The sequence below is a fragment of the Sorex fumeus genome, unplaced genomic scaffold, assembly GCF_029834395.1.
Source record: "Sorex fumeus unplaced genomic scaffold, SorFum_2.1 ptg000028l, whole genome shotgun sequence".
Lineage (NCBI taxonomy): Eukaryota > Metazoa > Chordata > Mammalia > Eulipotyphla > Soricidae > Sorex > Sorex fumeus.
In genome coordinates, this window is record NW_026606085.1 from 4,876,236 (window position 1) to 4,889,291 (window position 13,056).

Below are 13,056 nucleotides of genomic sequence, written 5' to 3' on the forward strand. Positions count from 1 at the left end.
ATTCCATATAGTCCCCTGAGCTCCGCCGGGAGTAATTCCTGAGTGAAGAGCCAGGAGTAACCCCCGTGCATCGCTGGGTGTGACACCCCCCCCCAAAAAAAAAGTCACAGGCAGCTCTCTCTCTCTGTTTTTGGCCATATTTGGTGATATTAGGGGATACTTCTGGCTCTGAACTTAGGAATTACTCCTGGCAGTGCTCATATGGGATGTTAGGGATTGAACCAAGGTTGGCCACGTGCAAGGCAAATGCCCCACCTGCTGTTCTATTGCTCCAGCCCCCTCAGAAGCTACTTCTAACTTAATGCTCAGGGGTCCCTCCCTGTGGTACTAAAGAGACCATGAAGTGCTGGGGACTGAACCAGGAGCTCCAGCATTCAAAGCTTGAACACCAGCCAGGAAGCTATCTTTATGGTCCCCTATTATTTGTATAATCACTATTATTGTTGCTGTTGGGTAATATTCTTAGGAACCACCAGGACCACACCTGAAAATTCTTGGGGAAACCATAAATTGCCAGAGATTGAACCCTGTAGGATAACATTGCTTTGTCCTTTCTCCCTTGCCACAAGGTGCTTAGGTTTATCGGATCACACTCATCCCAGTGCTCCTGAGTCACTCCTATTCTTTTATCTGTAACTACTTCTCTATGCTCTCTTCTCCAAATAGTTAATCAGCTTGTTCCCCTAAATCAGTTTCTGTTAATTTGTAAGGTCAGATCTTTCTAGAACGCTGAACTTATATTGTAAGTTAATAGTGCCTTTCTCCTCTCCTTATGTCTTTTAAATAGTTTACTTTAAAGCAATGTCCTTTTGTATAGACACAAGAAGATAATTAATATTATGCTTTTGTAACTTGGGATTTAATTGGATTTGAATATTATTCATTCCCGGGCATCTGCTTTCTCAACTTAAGCCTCAGTTGCCCTCACTTCCTAGCGCTCCTAGTGCCCCCAAAAGCAGGGTCCCAACAAGGGACTGGTTGGAACCAGGGCAAGCGGTAAGCTATGTGCTACCCTGGCATCGAGATGGGCCTGGCCAAAGCGCCACAATTCTTAACTATAAGAGCTTGATCATGACAAGTGAACAGGGATGAGAATGGAATAAACAACATCTGATCAATCAACTGGCCTGGCCCTTGTTTCCTCTATTGTCTGCCCCATGGTCCGGGCCCCCCAGAACCTGGGTGGCCAGGGAAAGGGCTGTCAGGGCCACTCTTTGGCCGCCCTCCGCCCTCGGAGGTTTTTACAAACCCGTGGCATTGCATTGCAATTTTATGTGTGTTACCACTTGAGCCACATCCTAGGCCCTTTATATTAACACTTTATTATTATTTTTTGGTTTTGGTGCCATACTCAGTGATGTTCAGGTCTTACTCCTGGCTCTGTGCTCAGGGATTATTCCCAGCAGGCACAAAGGACCATATGGGAATCTGGGGATTGATGGGTGCAAGGCAAGTGCCCTACCTACTGTACTATTGCTCCAGCTCCTCCTTATTTAACAGTTTAATGTAATCTTTAATTGCTATCTTCTGTAACAAAACTATATTTTTTATTTTCACTTTTCCCATTTTTATTGAGGCACCATGATTCACAATACTATTAACGATACTTTCATAGACACATCATCCCAACACCACACCCACTCCCAGAGCATCCACTTCCCTCCACTGAAGTTCAAAGGATGCTCCCCATCCCCCACACCAACTAGGTAAGCTTAGTTCTGTAGAACAAGCTTTGGCCATTTGTTGCTCCCTTACTATGTTTTATTCTTTTTTTTTTTTAAAGTGAGAATAACCATAATGTGAACAAAACTAGCTTTAAAGGGGGAAATAATTGCCAAATGCTTTTCTCAATTTTCACTTAGAAAAAAGAGATCTAATTCATGTACTATAAAATTTGCTATTTTATATTATGATACTGGGCTGGAGCGATAGCACAGCGGTAGGGCGTTCGCCTTACAAGCGCCCAACATGGCCGACTCGAGTTCGATTCCTCCGCCCCTCTCGGAGAGCCCGGCAAGCTACCGAGAGTATTCGATATGCCAGACACAGTAACAACAAAGTCTCCAATGGAGACGTTACTGGGCCCGCTCGAGCAAATCGACGATCAACGGGAGGGCCTTTACCTTTACCTTTTTACCTTTATTATGATACTGGGGATTGAATTTATGTTCTCACACACACAAAGTAAGTGCTCTACTGCTGACTTACATCCCCACCCAAAATCTGTAATTTTAAATTGCACAGTTCAATAATTTAAAAAAATTACTGTATCGTCCTGTCCCTGATTCAGGAATTTTTAATATTTTCAAAGTTGTACAGTATTATTTAACTCCAGAATATTTTCATCACAAAAACGGAATTCCAAACCCCTATGCAGTCCATTCACCATCTTCTCCCCGCAGCCCTTGTCAATGATTAATCTATTTCTTACCTCTATAAGTTACTATATTTTGAACATTTTATATACATGGAACTACACAACACATGGTCTTTTCTATCTTTCACTTAGCATGTTTTCAAGGATCATCCATGTGCAAGACAAGTGTCCTATCCTCTGTACTGTTTCTCCAACCCCTGTAACAATTTATTCCATGAACTTACTACTCTTGCCAGTTGAGGTCCAGTCTGCCATTCTTCCTCCTCTATACTTTACAGATCCTACTTACCTTTTGAAACATACTTCAAATATAATCATTTATAAAAGTTTTTCTCTGAACTCCTCTCTTCCCCATTTCAAGATCTCTCGATCTCTCTTCTTTTTTCTTTTTGGGTCACACCTGGCCATGCACAGGAGTTATTCTTGGTTCTGCACTCAGGAATTACTCCTGGCGGTGCTCAGGGGACCATATGGGATGCTGGGAATCGAACCCGGGTCAGCCATGTGCAAGGCAAACGCCTTCCCTACTATGCTATTGCTCCAGCCCCTCTTCTTTTTTTTCCCTTAATGTAGGAGTACTGCTATTTTTTAATTTTTATTTTATCGAGATCTCTCTTCTTAATTATTAAACCTTACAGCCCATAAAATCATCACTATCCATATTGTTATTGTTATCTTTTTTTTTTATTAGTGAGACATCATGAGGTACAGTTGTAGACTTACAAATTTTTGTGCTTGGGTTTCAATTATACAATGATCAAATACCCATCCCTCCACCAGTGGATTATTGTTATCATTTTGGCGACACCTGACAGTGCTCACACCTGACCACTACAGGCTGTGCTTGGGGGTTATTCTTGTGGTTCTTGGTATCCTCATGGTATTGAAAACTGAAACGAAGATTCCAGCATACATAAAAGCATGTGCTATTGAATATGACCATTGAGCTATTCACCAGTTTACTATTCGTATTATTATTGTTATTATGATTTTTGGGCCACACTGAGTGCTCAGGGGCCACACTCTGTAGTGCTTGGGGAAACATATACAGAGGATGGGGAATGACTGCACAGGGATTTAGAGTTCCATTTTTGGATGAAAATATTCTGAAGTTAAATAATACTGTACAACTTTAAAAATGTATTAAAGGAGCTGGAGCAATATCACAGCGGGTAGGGCGTTTGCCTTGCACGCGGCCAACCTGGGTTCGATTCCCAGCATTCCATATGGTCCCCCAAGCACCGCCAGGGGTAATTCCTGAGTGCAGAGCCAGGAGGAACCACTGGGTGTGGCTCAAAAAGCAAAAAAAAAAAAAAGTATTAAAAATTACTGAATTGGGGAGAGAGACAGTATTTTTTTAATGCTAGGTAAGTGCCTTAACCATTTTACTATCTCTCCAGCTCCCCAATACCCATATTATTATTGAAGAAGTTTTTGAGTGTTTAAAATGCCAGACCTTCTCCTTCCACCAAGCTGAGCCTTGGTCACAAATTTTCAAGTTGCTTTAAAAGACTCACATTGAAAAACTGTTTCTATTCTGTGATTACCTATTACTGTTCTAGTGGGTTGCCCTCACCAATGCCAAGACTTGAACCCAGGTCTTCCACACACAAAGCATATCCTCATCTTGCTGAACTACCTCTCTTATCCCCTAATTAGTTTAACTTAAATCCAAGACAGGGCAACAGATGAAGCTCACCGCTTGCTTTGCATGTGAGGCCCTGGCTTTAATTCCCAGCACAGTAAAAATTGGCACTTGCCTTGCACGTAGTCAAGCAAGTTTGATCCCTGGTACCACTTATGGTCCTGATCGAGCCCTGCCAGAAAAGATCCCTGAACAAAGAGTATGCCCTGAGCACCATCAGGTATAGTCCCTACCCCTCACCAAAGAAAAAACCCAAACCCTAAGTCATTCCATTGATTTAGAAATAATCTAATATAGAGTAGAAAGAACCCAGACTAGAAATTAGAAGATAAATGTTCAATTCCTGGTTCTGTCTCTAACAACTTAAGACAATTCTTTCAACATCTGGGCCTAGACTTCTGTACCCACAAAATTTTTTGGTGGGGTGGGTGCCTCCCCAACAGTGCTCAGGAGCCCTAGGAGACTACCCCCAGTGATATTCAACTAGGGTCAAGCTCAGGATCTGAGGCATTCACTCTAGCCCTTCTAGCTATCTCTCTGGTCTTCCTTTTTTTTTTTTTTAGTAAACTTTTTATGGAATTAAGCCTAGAGCCGACACATATAAGTGAGGCACAAACACTTACAATTGAGCCATAGCACAAGCTCCAAAAATTAACTTTTTTAGGGACATTTATGTGAATTGACTTAAAGAAAACTGATATGCACATAACTGCATATGTCTGTTATTTATGGCAAATTATCATAAACATGATTTGTGAAGAATTAAAGTATCTTCATGATATCAAGAATTTAGATCACAGCAGTAGATACAGGCTTTTACATTTCAATAACCAATATAATGCTATATAATTGTTATTGATTAACATGGACCTGTTGACTTTTTTGGCAGGAGGGCGGTTTGGGGGTCACACCCAGCTGTGCTCAGTCAATAGTCCTGGCTTTGTGCTCAGGGATCCATTCCTCGCAGTGCTCAGGAGACCATATGTGGTGCCAGGAATCAGGCTGGTGAGAAGCAAGTCAAGTTCCCTGCCTACTGTACTATTTTTCCAGCACCACCTTGTTGAACTGCTACTGTGCTATGCAAAAACAATTAGTAAAAGCCAGGCCAGAGTTAGTTCAAAAGGCTGAGCACAAGATTTGCATGTGGGAGGCTGATTCAATCCTTAGGCACCACCAGGAACTATTCCCAAATATTGAGCAGGGAACAGTCTCTGATAACTGCTTGGGTATGCTCCACCCCTGTCCCCATCTCCCCGTGTCTAAAGGTAAGCACAAAACCCAAGCCTACAATGCACTACCTTTATTTAATAAAAGACAACTCTTTTATAACTATAAAAAATGAACATGTACAATGAAAATTTTTCAAACTGTATAGAACTATTAAAAGGAGCTCTAGGGGTTAGGGGTTAGGGTGCTGCATGTCTTGCATGTTTCTGTCCCCAATTTGAATCTCCAGCACCATATAACACCCAAGCTTCATTGGATGTAGCTCCAGAGGACCCAGCATCATGGGAGGCACCCCTGGTAGATACCAAGCACTTCAGGTTGGCCCTGGTGGTTCCTGGCACCACATAGCCTAAATAGCACTGTATCCTCAGGCCCTAGTATTCAAAATTCTGGCCACGAATCATCGGGAGTGAACCCAGGGCCCCACCACTGGAAGACCTCCCAAAACAAAACAACACAAATCAAAACCAAACCAAACCCAGAAGTAAAAACGTCTTTTCTTGGGGTTGGAGAGATAGTCTAGAGGGTAAGGCGTTGGCATACAATGTACTGAGCACTGCCAGAATAGAGCACTGCTCTATGGCTCCAAACCAAAATCTCTTTTCTCTCTCTAGATGTATTACAGACATTCCATACGAATATATCTCAATTTGATAATTTACATATGTGTGTATATGTATTATACAGTTTCAGAACAAAAGGCAGACTTTCCTAAGAGAGACAAGCTGCAACATTAATTAGCCATTTGAGAATCACTGGTTTAGATGGTCTTCACCTCTAAAATTTCACAATTAGATCTTGAATACTCTGTAAACTTTCTATTACTATTACTAACCTACATATTTCAAAAAACACGTAGAAATTGCTTTAACATTTCCTAGGGTAGAATAATAGATTTCAAGGCTGGAGAGATAGTACAGTGGGGGCAGAGTTCTTGCCTTGTATGCAGCTGACCAAATTCAGTCCCTAGCATCCCATATGGTGCCTCGAGGTCTGCGAGGAGCCCCGAGCACCACTAGGTGTGGCCCATAAACAAAAACAAAACCTGTAAGATTTAAGTGGTTTTTTTTTTTAAGTTCTTTGGTCGGCTTGTTGTATAAATAATATATATGTGTGCTCTATCAATCACTCTTATTGGTTCCCTACATTAGGGCTTTACCCCGAGGTTCACATACTTTAGGATATTCATAATGTCGTATCAAACTCCCCGTGGCGTACCAAATATGCCAAATACCAGTAACAATGATGGGTCTCATTCTCCTAAAGAGCCTTGAATATAATCTCAGGGCTAGGATGAAAGAGGCGTTACTGGGGCCTGCTCGAGGCAATCGACGAATAACAGGATGATGAAAAAATAAATGTCATAAAAACAGTTCACATATGTAGCTTTTATCTGGAGAAAGGATTTACAGCTTTTACTTATGTATATAAAAAAACTATTGTTTTTGTTCCTTACAATATTTTTTGTAACTTTTTTTAGTGAGGTAGAGAAAGGGCTTCTGGCTTGCTTCTGGCTTGTGATAGTTAGATGACCAAGTTCTCTGTTCTCACTTTAATAATTTTCCCATTAAACACCAAATATGTCCTCCTCTACCAGTCATATGGTATTTAATATTAACTATTTGGGCTGGAGCGATAGCACAGCGGGTAGGGCATTTGCCGTGCACGCAGACAACATGGCCAACCCAAGTTCGATTCCTCCGCCCCTCTTGGAGAGACCGGCAAGCTACCGAGGGTATCTCGCCCACATGGCAAAGCCTGGCAAGCTACCTGGGACGTATTTGATATGCCAAACACAGTAACAAGTGTCACAATGGTGATGTTATTGGGCCCATTCGAGCAAATCGATGAACAATGGGAGGACAGTGACAGTGATGTTAAGTATTTTTTATTTTTATATTTTGGAGGACAAAAAGAAAAAGGCAGAGTGCTGTTCACATTAAAATTGACATGGAGGAGATGAGCAGCTTAGAGACAGTGAGACACATAGCCATAGATAAAAGACCTAAGAACAGAGAAAACAGACAGGTAAAAGAAATAGAGAGGAACTTGGGTAGGCATGGAAAGCCAAAGACTTGAACAAAAAAAAGAATGGTAGAAGAACAGACAGCTGTCAAGAAGAGAAAGGAAAATGACTGACAAGAGGCAAGCAAGATTATCAAGAGGAATGCAGACAGATAAATAGAAAAAAGGGTAAAGAGAGAAGGTAGGCAGACACTAAGGAAAGAAGTGAGATAAATAAGAGTTTTATACTATTTATAAGTGCTTTACAATTTACAAAGTGCTACCATATACATTATTGCAAATAGAAAGGGAGAATCCAAGAGACAGATGGAATGATGGAGGATGCAAACGAATCAAACAGAAGAGAGGGAAAAATGGCTAATCAAAGAGAGAAGCTAGAATGGAAACCAAGTCAGATAGTTAAGAGGAAAGATAGGAGGAATAGGGGCAATAAAAAAGCAGAAATGAAAGAAAAGTATATTGTGTGTAAATAAATTTACCCACCATCTTTCTGAAGAGACCCATAGTAGTACGTCTTGGTTTCCTTCAAGGAACTCTAAGGTGGCATGTAAGAAAATCCAAGAATGAAAAGCAAAGTGTTTTAAACTACAAGGAAGAGAATCTTCTTGGATAAACCTAGGCTAAGGGTGCTGCTGAACCTAGAAGGATCCAGAGTCACGGGCCTCTGAGGAATTCATAAAGACCGTGGGAAATGTAGAGCAATTCTCCATCTACTCTATGCGCATTTAAGCTCAACTTACCAACAATCTCTACATATTAATTGAACCTATATTTATATTTCATTTTTAGGACTGCTTAGAGTCTTCATGTCTTTTCTCAATTAATATGCAGTTCAATGATGAAGAGACCAGCAAAGGTGTGCTTCATCAGGACCACTTACTTTACAGTAAAAAGTACAGCAAAATGCAAGTAGACTTACACATGGGTAGACTCTTCTCTGGAACAGGAGCTAAAAAAAATGTAAAATAGAGGAGAGGAGAGAAACTAAGGGATTAGGAGAGTTCATGAAGCGAGATTACACTTCTCAGAATATTTGTACTTCAAAAATTTTGTGCTATGCACTATCTGTTTAAAAGAAAAATAAGAAAAAAAAGAAACGAGGAGAACAGCAAGAGCCTTGGTAGACAAAAAAAAAAAATGAGGACAACAAGAAAAAAACTGGGAAAATGGCAAAAAGACTGAAGCTGGAAAACCAAGATGAAAGAAGACAAAAGAAAAAGATACAACTAAAATGGAAGGAAGCAATGAAAAAAATGCAGAAGAGATATGGAAAGGTGACCAAAAAAAATTCAGTTGTTTGGGGGCCACATTTGTAGGTGCTCAGGGATATTCCCAACTCTGTACTGGAGGTGGGAATGGGGTTGTTCTGGATGGGCTCAAGGAACTGTTAGAGTGCTGTGATCCTTTGGACCTCGTGCATTCAAAGCAAATATTCAATCCTCTGAACTATTTCTCCAGTATCACACTAAGGCTTTTGGGGTAAAAGGGTCACTCAGAGGTTTAGATAGTGAGACGTTCACCACTGAGGAGATGTTAAAGGAGAAAAGACTGATGATAAAGAGACTAAAAGATCTGAACATTGAAAAGTGGGACAGTGCAAGCAAGCAGGGTAGACAGATAAGACAGACATAAGAGGGAGTTAAGGAAAAATTAGGAACTTCAGAGAAATAAATAGAAGGAACAAGTAGAGGGGGCAATTCAAAACAGAGAACCATGGCAGGGCCAGAAGGGACACAAACCAAGAGACGAAGGCTAAAAAAAGTGATAGAGACAGGCAGGCGGAGAGACAGATGGTTAGAGAGAGTGGTGGGCAAACTGCCAGAAAAGCAGACAGACAACCAGAGAGAAAAAGGCTGCCAGCCAGTCAGGGAGGAGCAGACAAGCAAGCAGGCAGACACCATAATAGGAGTAAGCAGGTAGAGAGGCAGGCAGAAACAAGGATGGGTGAAGAAAAATCAAGAGGTCAGCAGGGAGAACAGAGAGGCCAGGCAGACAGGAGGAGAGCTGGGCAAGAGGGAGAACCAGGAAAATTAGCGAAGCCATATGTAAAGCACTCTCAGGAGAATGACGAATGCTTATCCAGGGATGCACGCAACCACCTTTGGCCACCCGCACCTGCAGCATGTGCAGGCAATCAAAAGTGTTCCACAGAGAGAGGGCATAGAGGAAGAGACTGTGGTGAACATGACACTCCGGGGACAATCTTTCCAGACACCAACTGAGAGGCCAGAAAGAACGGGGAGTCATGCACATAGAGAGGAAGAAGCACACACACAACACACAGAGTCCAAAGGTCAGAAATAAGCAGAGGTGAAAAGTCTTTTGGAACTGGTAAAGCCTAAGCCAAATGGAAAATAAAATTTCAGTGAATAATAAAGCTACACATAAAAGGAAGGGAATACCCAGATAGACAAGTACAGAGACACTGAGAAAGAGGACATCACAGAATAAAATGTAAGAGAGATGGGGTGAGACCCACTAAAGGAAAATAAAGTAGCAGAGGCAAGAGAATTCCAAAGTACAGGTTGAGAAAAAGATGGAAATAAAGGCTCAGTAAATTGGTGCGGGAGATGGGACACCAATGAAAACTTTGTCATCAAAACAAAAATTTGCGTAGTACTCTGTCACTAAAGCCCTTGAGTTGGGCCACTTAGCCCTTGCTCAAGGTGCTCCTTAATATTGCAGGGGCGGCTGGATGAACCAGCAGCTACACTGAAGGGGCAGAGAAACAACCTCTGAGGAAAATTATTCCACAGGCACAGGATGGGAAGAAAAGGGCAGAGTGAGATCAAAGAATGGGAAGGAACAAGAGTAAGGAAAGTGTGACAAGGTAAAGAAAGGCTGGGACTGATCTAATCACCCTCCTTCCTTTCCTTGCTTTGCTCAATTGGCAAGTTTTATTTTCTAAGTTCACTGATCAGATCCCTGGATGAGAAAGTTACTTTTGGACTCCTTTTAAACCTCCATCGGATTCCTGAAACTACGTGCAAGATAAACACTGGTGTATGTAGGAAATCACGGGTCAGTCAGTCAGATAAAAATGCAAGAATACATTCCTCTAACTTTCTTTTTCTCAGAAGTTCCAGTTACTTTCCCTTTTCACATTGCCTCAGTTTTTTCCACTTTATCAATACTGGAGATCACGGAGGAAAGGAAATATATTAAAATGGAGAGAAGAGAATTTCAAAATCTTCAGACTTTGGCTCCTTTCTAAAAATGTTTTTTTACTTTTTAATTTCTCATGGCAGATGAATATTACAATCAAGTAATTGGGAGAAGAAGAGTGAACGAAAGGAAAGGAGTGAAGATAAAATTTATAATTATGAATCACTGAAAGGCTGGGCAAAGGGGAGAATCAAACATGGACTCCTTTGAAAAAATTCAATCATCGTATCTATTCATATCTCTCCCCCCAAAGTCACTATGATTTCTATCACTTCTTTAAAAAAAATCCAACACCGCTTTTCACCTAAAAGATATGTACACAATTAAATCATTTTGTCTCCAATGAGGTATGCTCAAACAGTTACATACAAACATATATATTTTTTCCTCTTCAATGCCTGAAGGGGGAAAAAAGAAAACCTTCACATCAAACCACTCCCTTCTGAAATATTCAGGGGAAAAAAAAAGCTTTTCTTTAAGAGAGAAGGGAGGTGGGGAGGAAGAGGCTAGTAAAGAAAAGAAAAAAATGTCTAGTTGGACTAGTGTCTAACTAGCTAACCTTTAACAATTTATGCTGATGTCAGACTGAGCATGAGTACTGATTAATGCCCCCCTCCAAATATTTTTTACAAGGGGGGGGAGTTAGTCACAGCAGCCATTTTTGTTTTATGTAGAAACCCTTCATGCCCCCCAATAAGTGCGTGCGCGCGCACACACACACAAACACACACGCACGCGCACACACATACACACGCACACACGGTACACGAGAAAAATATTAATCTGTGCACTAATCAGTTATGAAAAAAGGGAGAAATTTGTCGGTTCCTGGGTGGAGGGCTGGAGGTGGAGGTGTAACAGGGAAGAGGATGGGGGTGAAAACTGAAGTATTAAGCCAGCCATTTTGGTTTTAAAAGGGGATCCCCCTCTCCCTTTCTTCATGGAAGGGGTGGCGGTGCCGAGGGGGGGTTGTCTCAAAAATAATTTCAAGGCGGCCATCTTAGTGTCTCAGTTCTGAGAAATATCTCTGAGCGCCCCCCTCAGAATTTAAATATACTTAAAGCGACGGAGAGGGGGACTGGGGAAAGTCGAAAACTTGTCTATGTGTGTATGTACATATACACACAGATACACACAGATACACAGCCGCGCGCGCGCGCGCGCACACACTCACACTCACACACACTTCAATCCCCCTTTCTTGTTCTCCTGGGAGGAAGGAGGGGGAGTCCCTCCCCATTTTATCCAGGAAAATTTTGGGGGGTGATTCCTGCCCCCCTCCTCGGGCAGCGGCCCCGAGGGCGGGGGTCTGGGAGGGGGGCGGCCCGGGGGTCCGGGGGGCTGGGGGAGGCGGTGAGGAGGAGGAGGAGGAGGACGCCGCCGCCGAGGAGGAGGAGGAGGAGGAGGAGGAGGAGGTGGTAGCGGTGGGGGAGGCGGGCGGGCGGTGGGTGGGGGGGTGGTGGGGGGGCCAGAGCCACAGGATGGCTTCCCCTCTGAGGGACGAGGAGGAGGAGGAGGAGGAGATGGCGGTGTCGGAGGAGGAAGAAGAGGAGGACGAAGAGGGCGACGAGGAGGAGGAGGAGGTGGAGGCGGCCGACGAGGACGACGACGAGGACGACGAGGGGCTCCTGGCGCGCGGGCCGGGCCCCGACGGGGGCCGCGACCGCCACGGCCCCCCGGGCTGCCGCCTCTTCCCGCCGCCGCCGCCGCCGCCGCCGCCCCCGCCGCCCCCGCCAGGTAAGCGCCCCCCGCCCGGCCGCCCCCGCGAGCCGAGCGAGCCGCGAGGCGGGGCGGCACCCACCGCGCGGCCGAGCCGAGGCGAGTCCGGCGGCGCCGCGGTCCGAGCGGTCCGAGCGGTCCGGGCGGCGGCGGCCGCGGGGCCAGGCCTCCTCCCCTCCCCCGCACCCCTCCCCCGCCGCCGGAGCTGCGCGCGCGGACCCGGCCGCCCGGTCGCGGCTTTGGGGGAGGCGGAGGCGGAGGGCGTTCTCCTCGCCCCGGCGGGGAGGGGGCAGGCAGGAGCCGGCCGCGGCCCGCCGGGCCCCTCCGCGGCCGAGCGAGCGACCCGCGGGACCCCGCGGCGGGGCGGCGGCGTGGGGGAGGGGCGGGGGGGAGGGGCGGCCGCCCGGGCACCCCTCGGGCCGCGGGCCGGGGTCGGGGCGTCGGAGCCCACCGTGGCCCCGGCCTCCTCCTCCCGGCAGCGGGGCGAGGAGGGGGTGGCGAGGGAGTCGCGGTGTCCGTCGGACCCCCGCCCCGCCCCGCCCCGCGCCGCGGGCGGCGTCCCCAGTGCTCGCCGACTCACGGGGACGTGCGGTGCTACTTGGGGAGAGGGTCGTGGGAACGTGTTGGCCGACGTCCGGGAGCAGGTGGTGGCCACACTCGGCGCAGACCGACCACTTCCGCCGCCGCCTCACCTCTGGCCCCCCAGCCGGAGCCAGAGTGTGAGGCGAGTGTGGGGGGGACCGGGCGCTCGCCTACTCCTCATCTTCGGCTCGCCGCGCTGCGCTTTTTTGTGTGTGTCAAGTGTCCCCCCTTCGTCCCCCCAGTGTGAGGTGGCCCAGCTGTGACTCTCACGTGGCTGCCAGTCACTGTCACTCTTTAGCAGAAGTCACTCACACCC

At 45.4% G+C, this 13,056-nt stretch overlaps 1 protein-coding gene across 1 annotated transcript in view; it reads left to right on the forward strand.

The window, feature by feature from the left end:
• The first annotated feature begins 11,891 nt into the window (after window positions 1–11,891).
• CHD3 (chromodomain helicase DNA binding protein 3) overlaps window positions 11,892–13,056 on the forward strand; it is a 30,827-nt gene continuing 29,662 nt past the window's right edge. Inside the window, exon 1 of the mRNA XM_056114909.1 lies at window positions 11,892–12,194. Coding sequence (XP_055970884.1) covers window positions 11,921–12,194 — 274 coding nt within the window. The 5' untranslated portion in view covers window positions 11,892–11,920. The remainder of the gene's footprint in view (window positions 12,195–13,056) is intronic.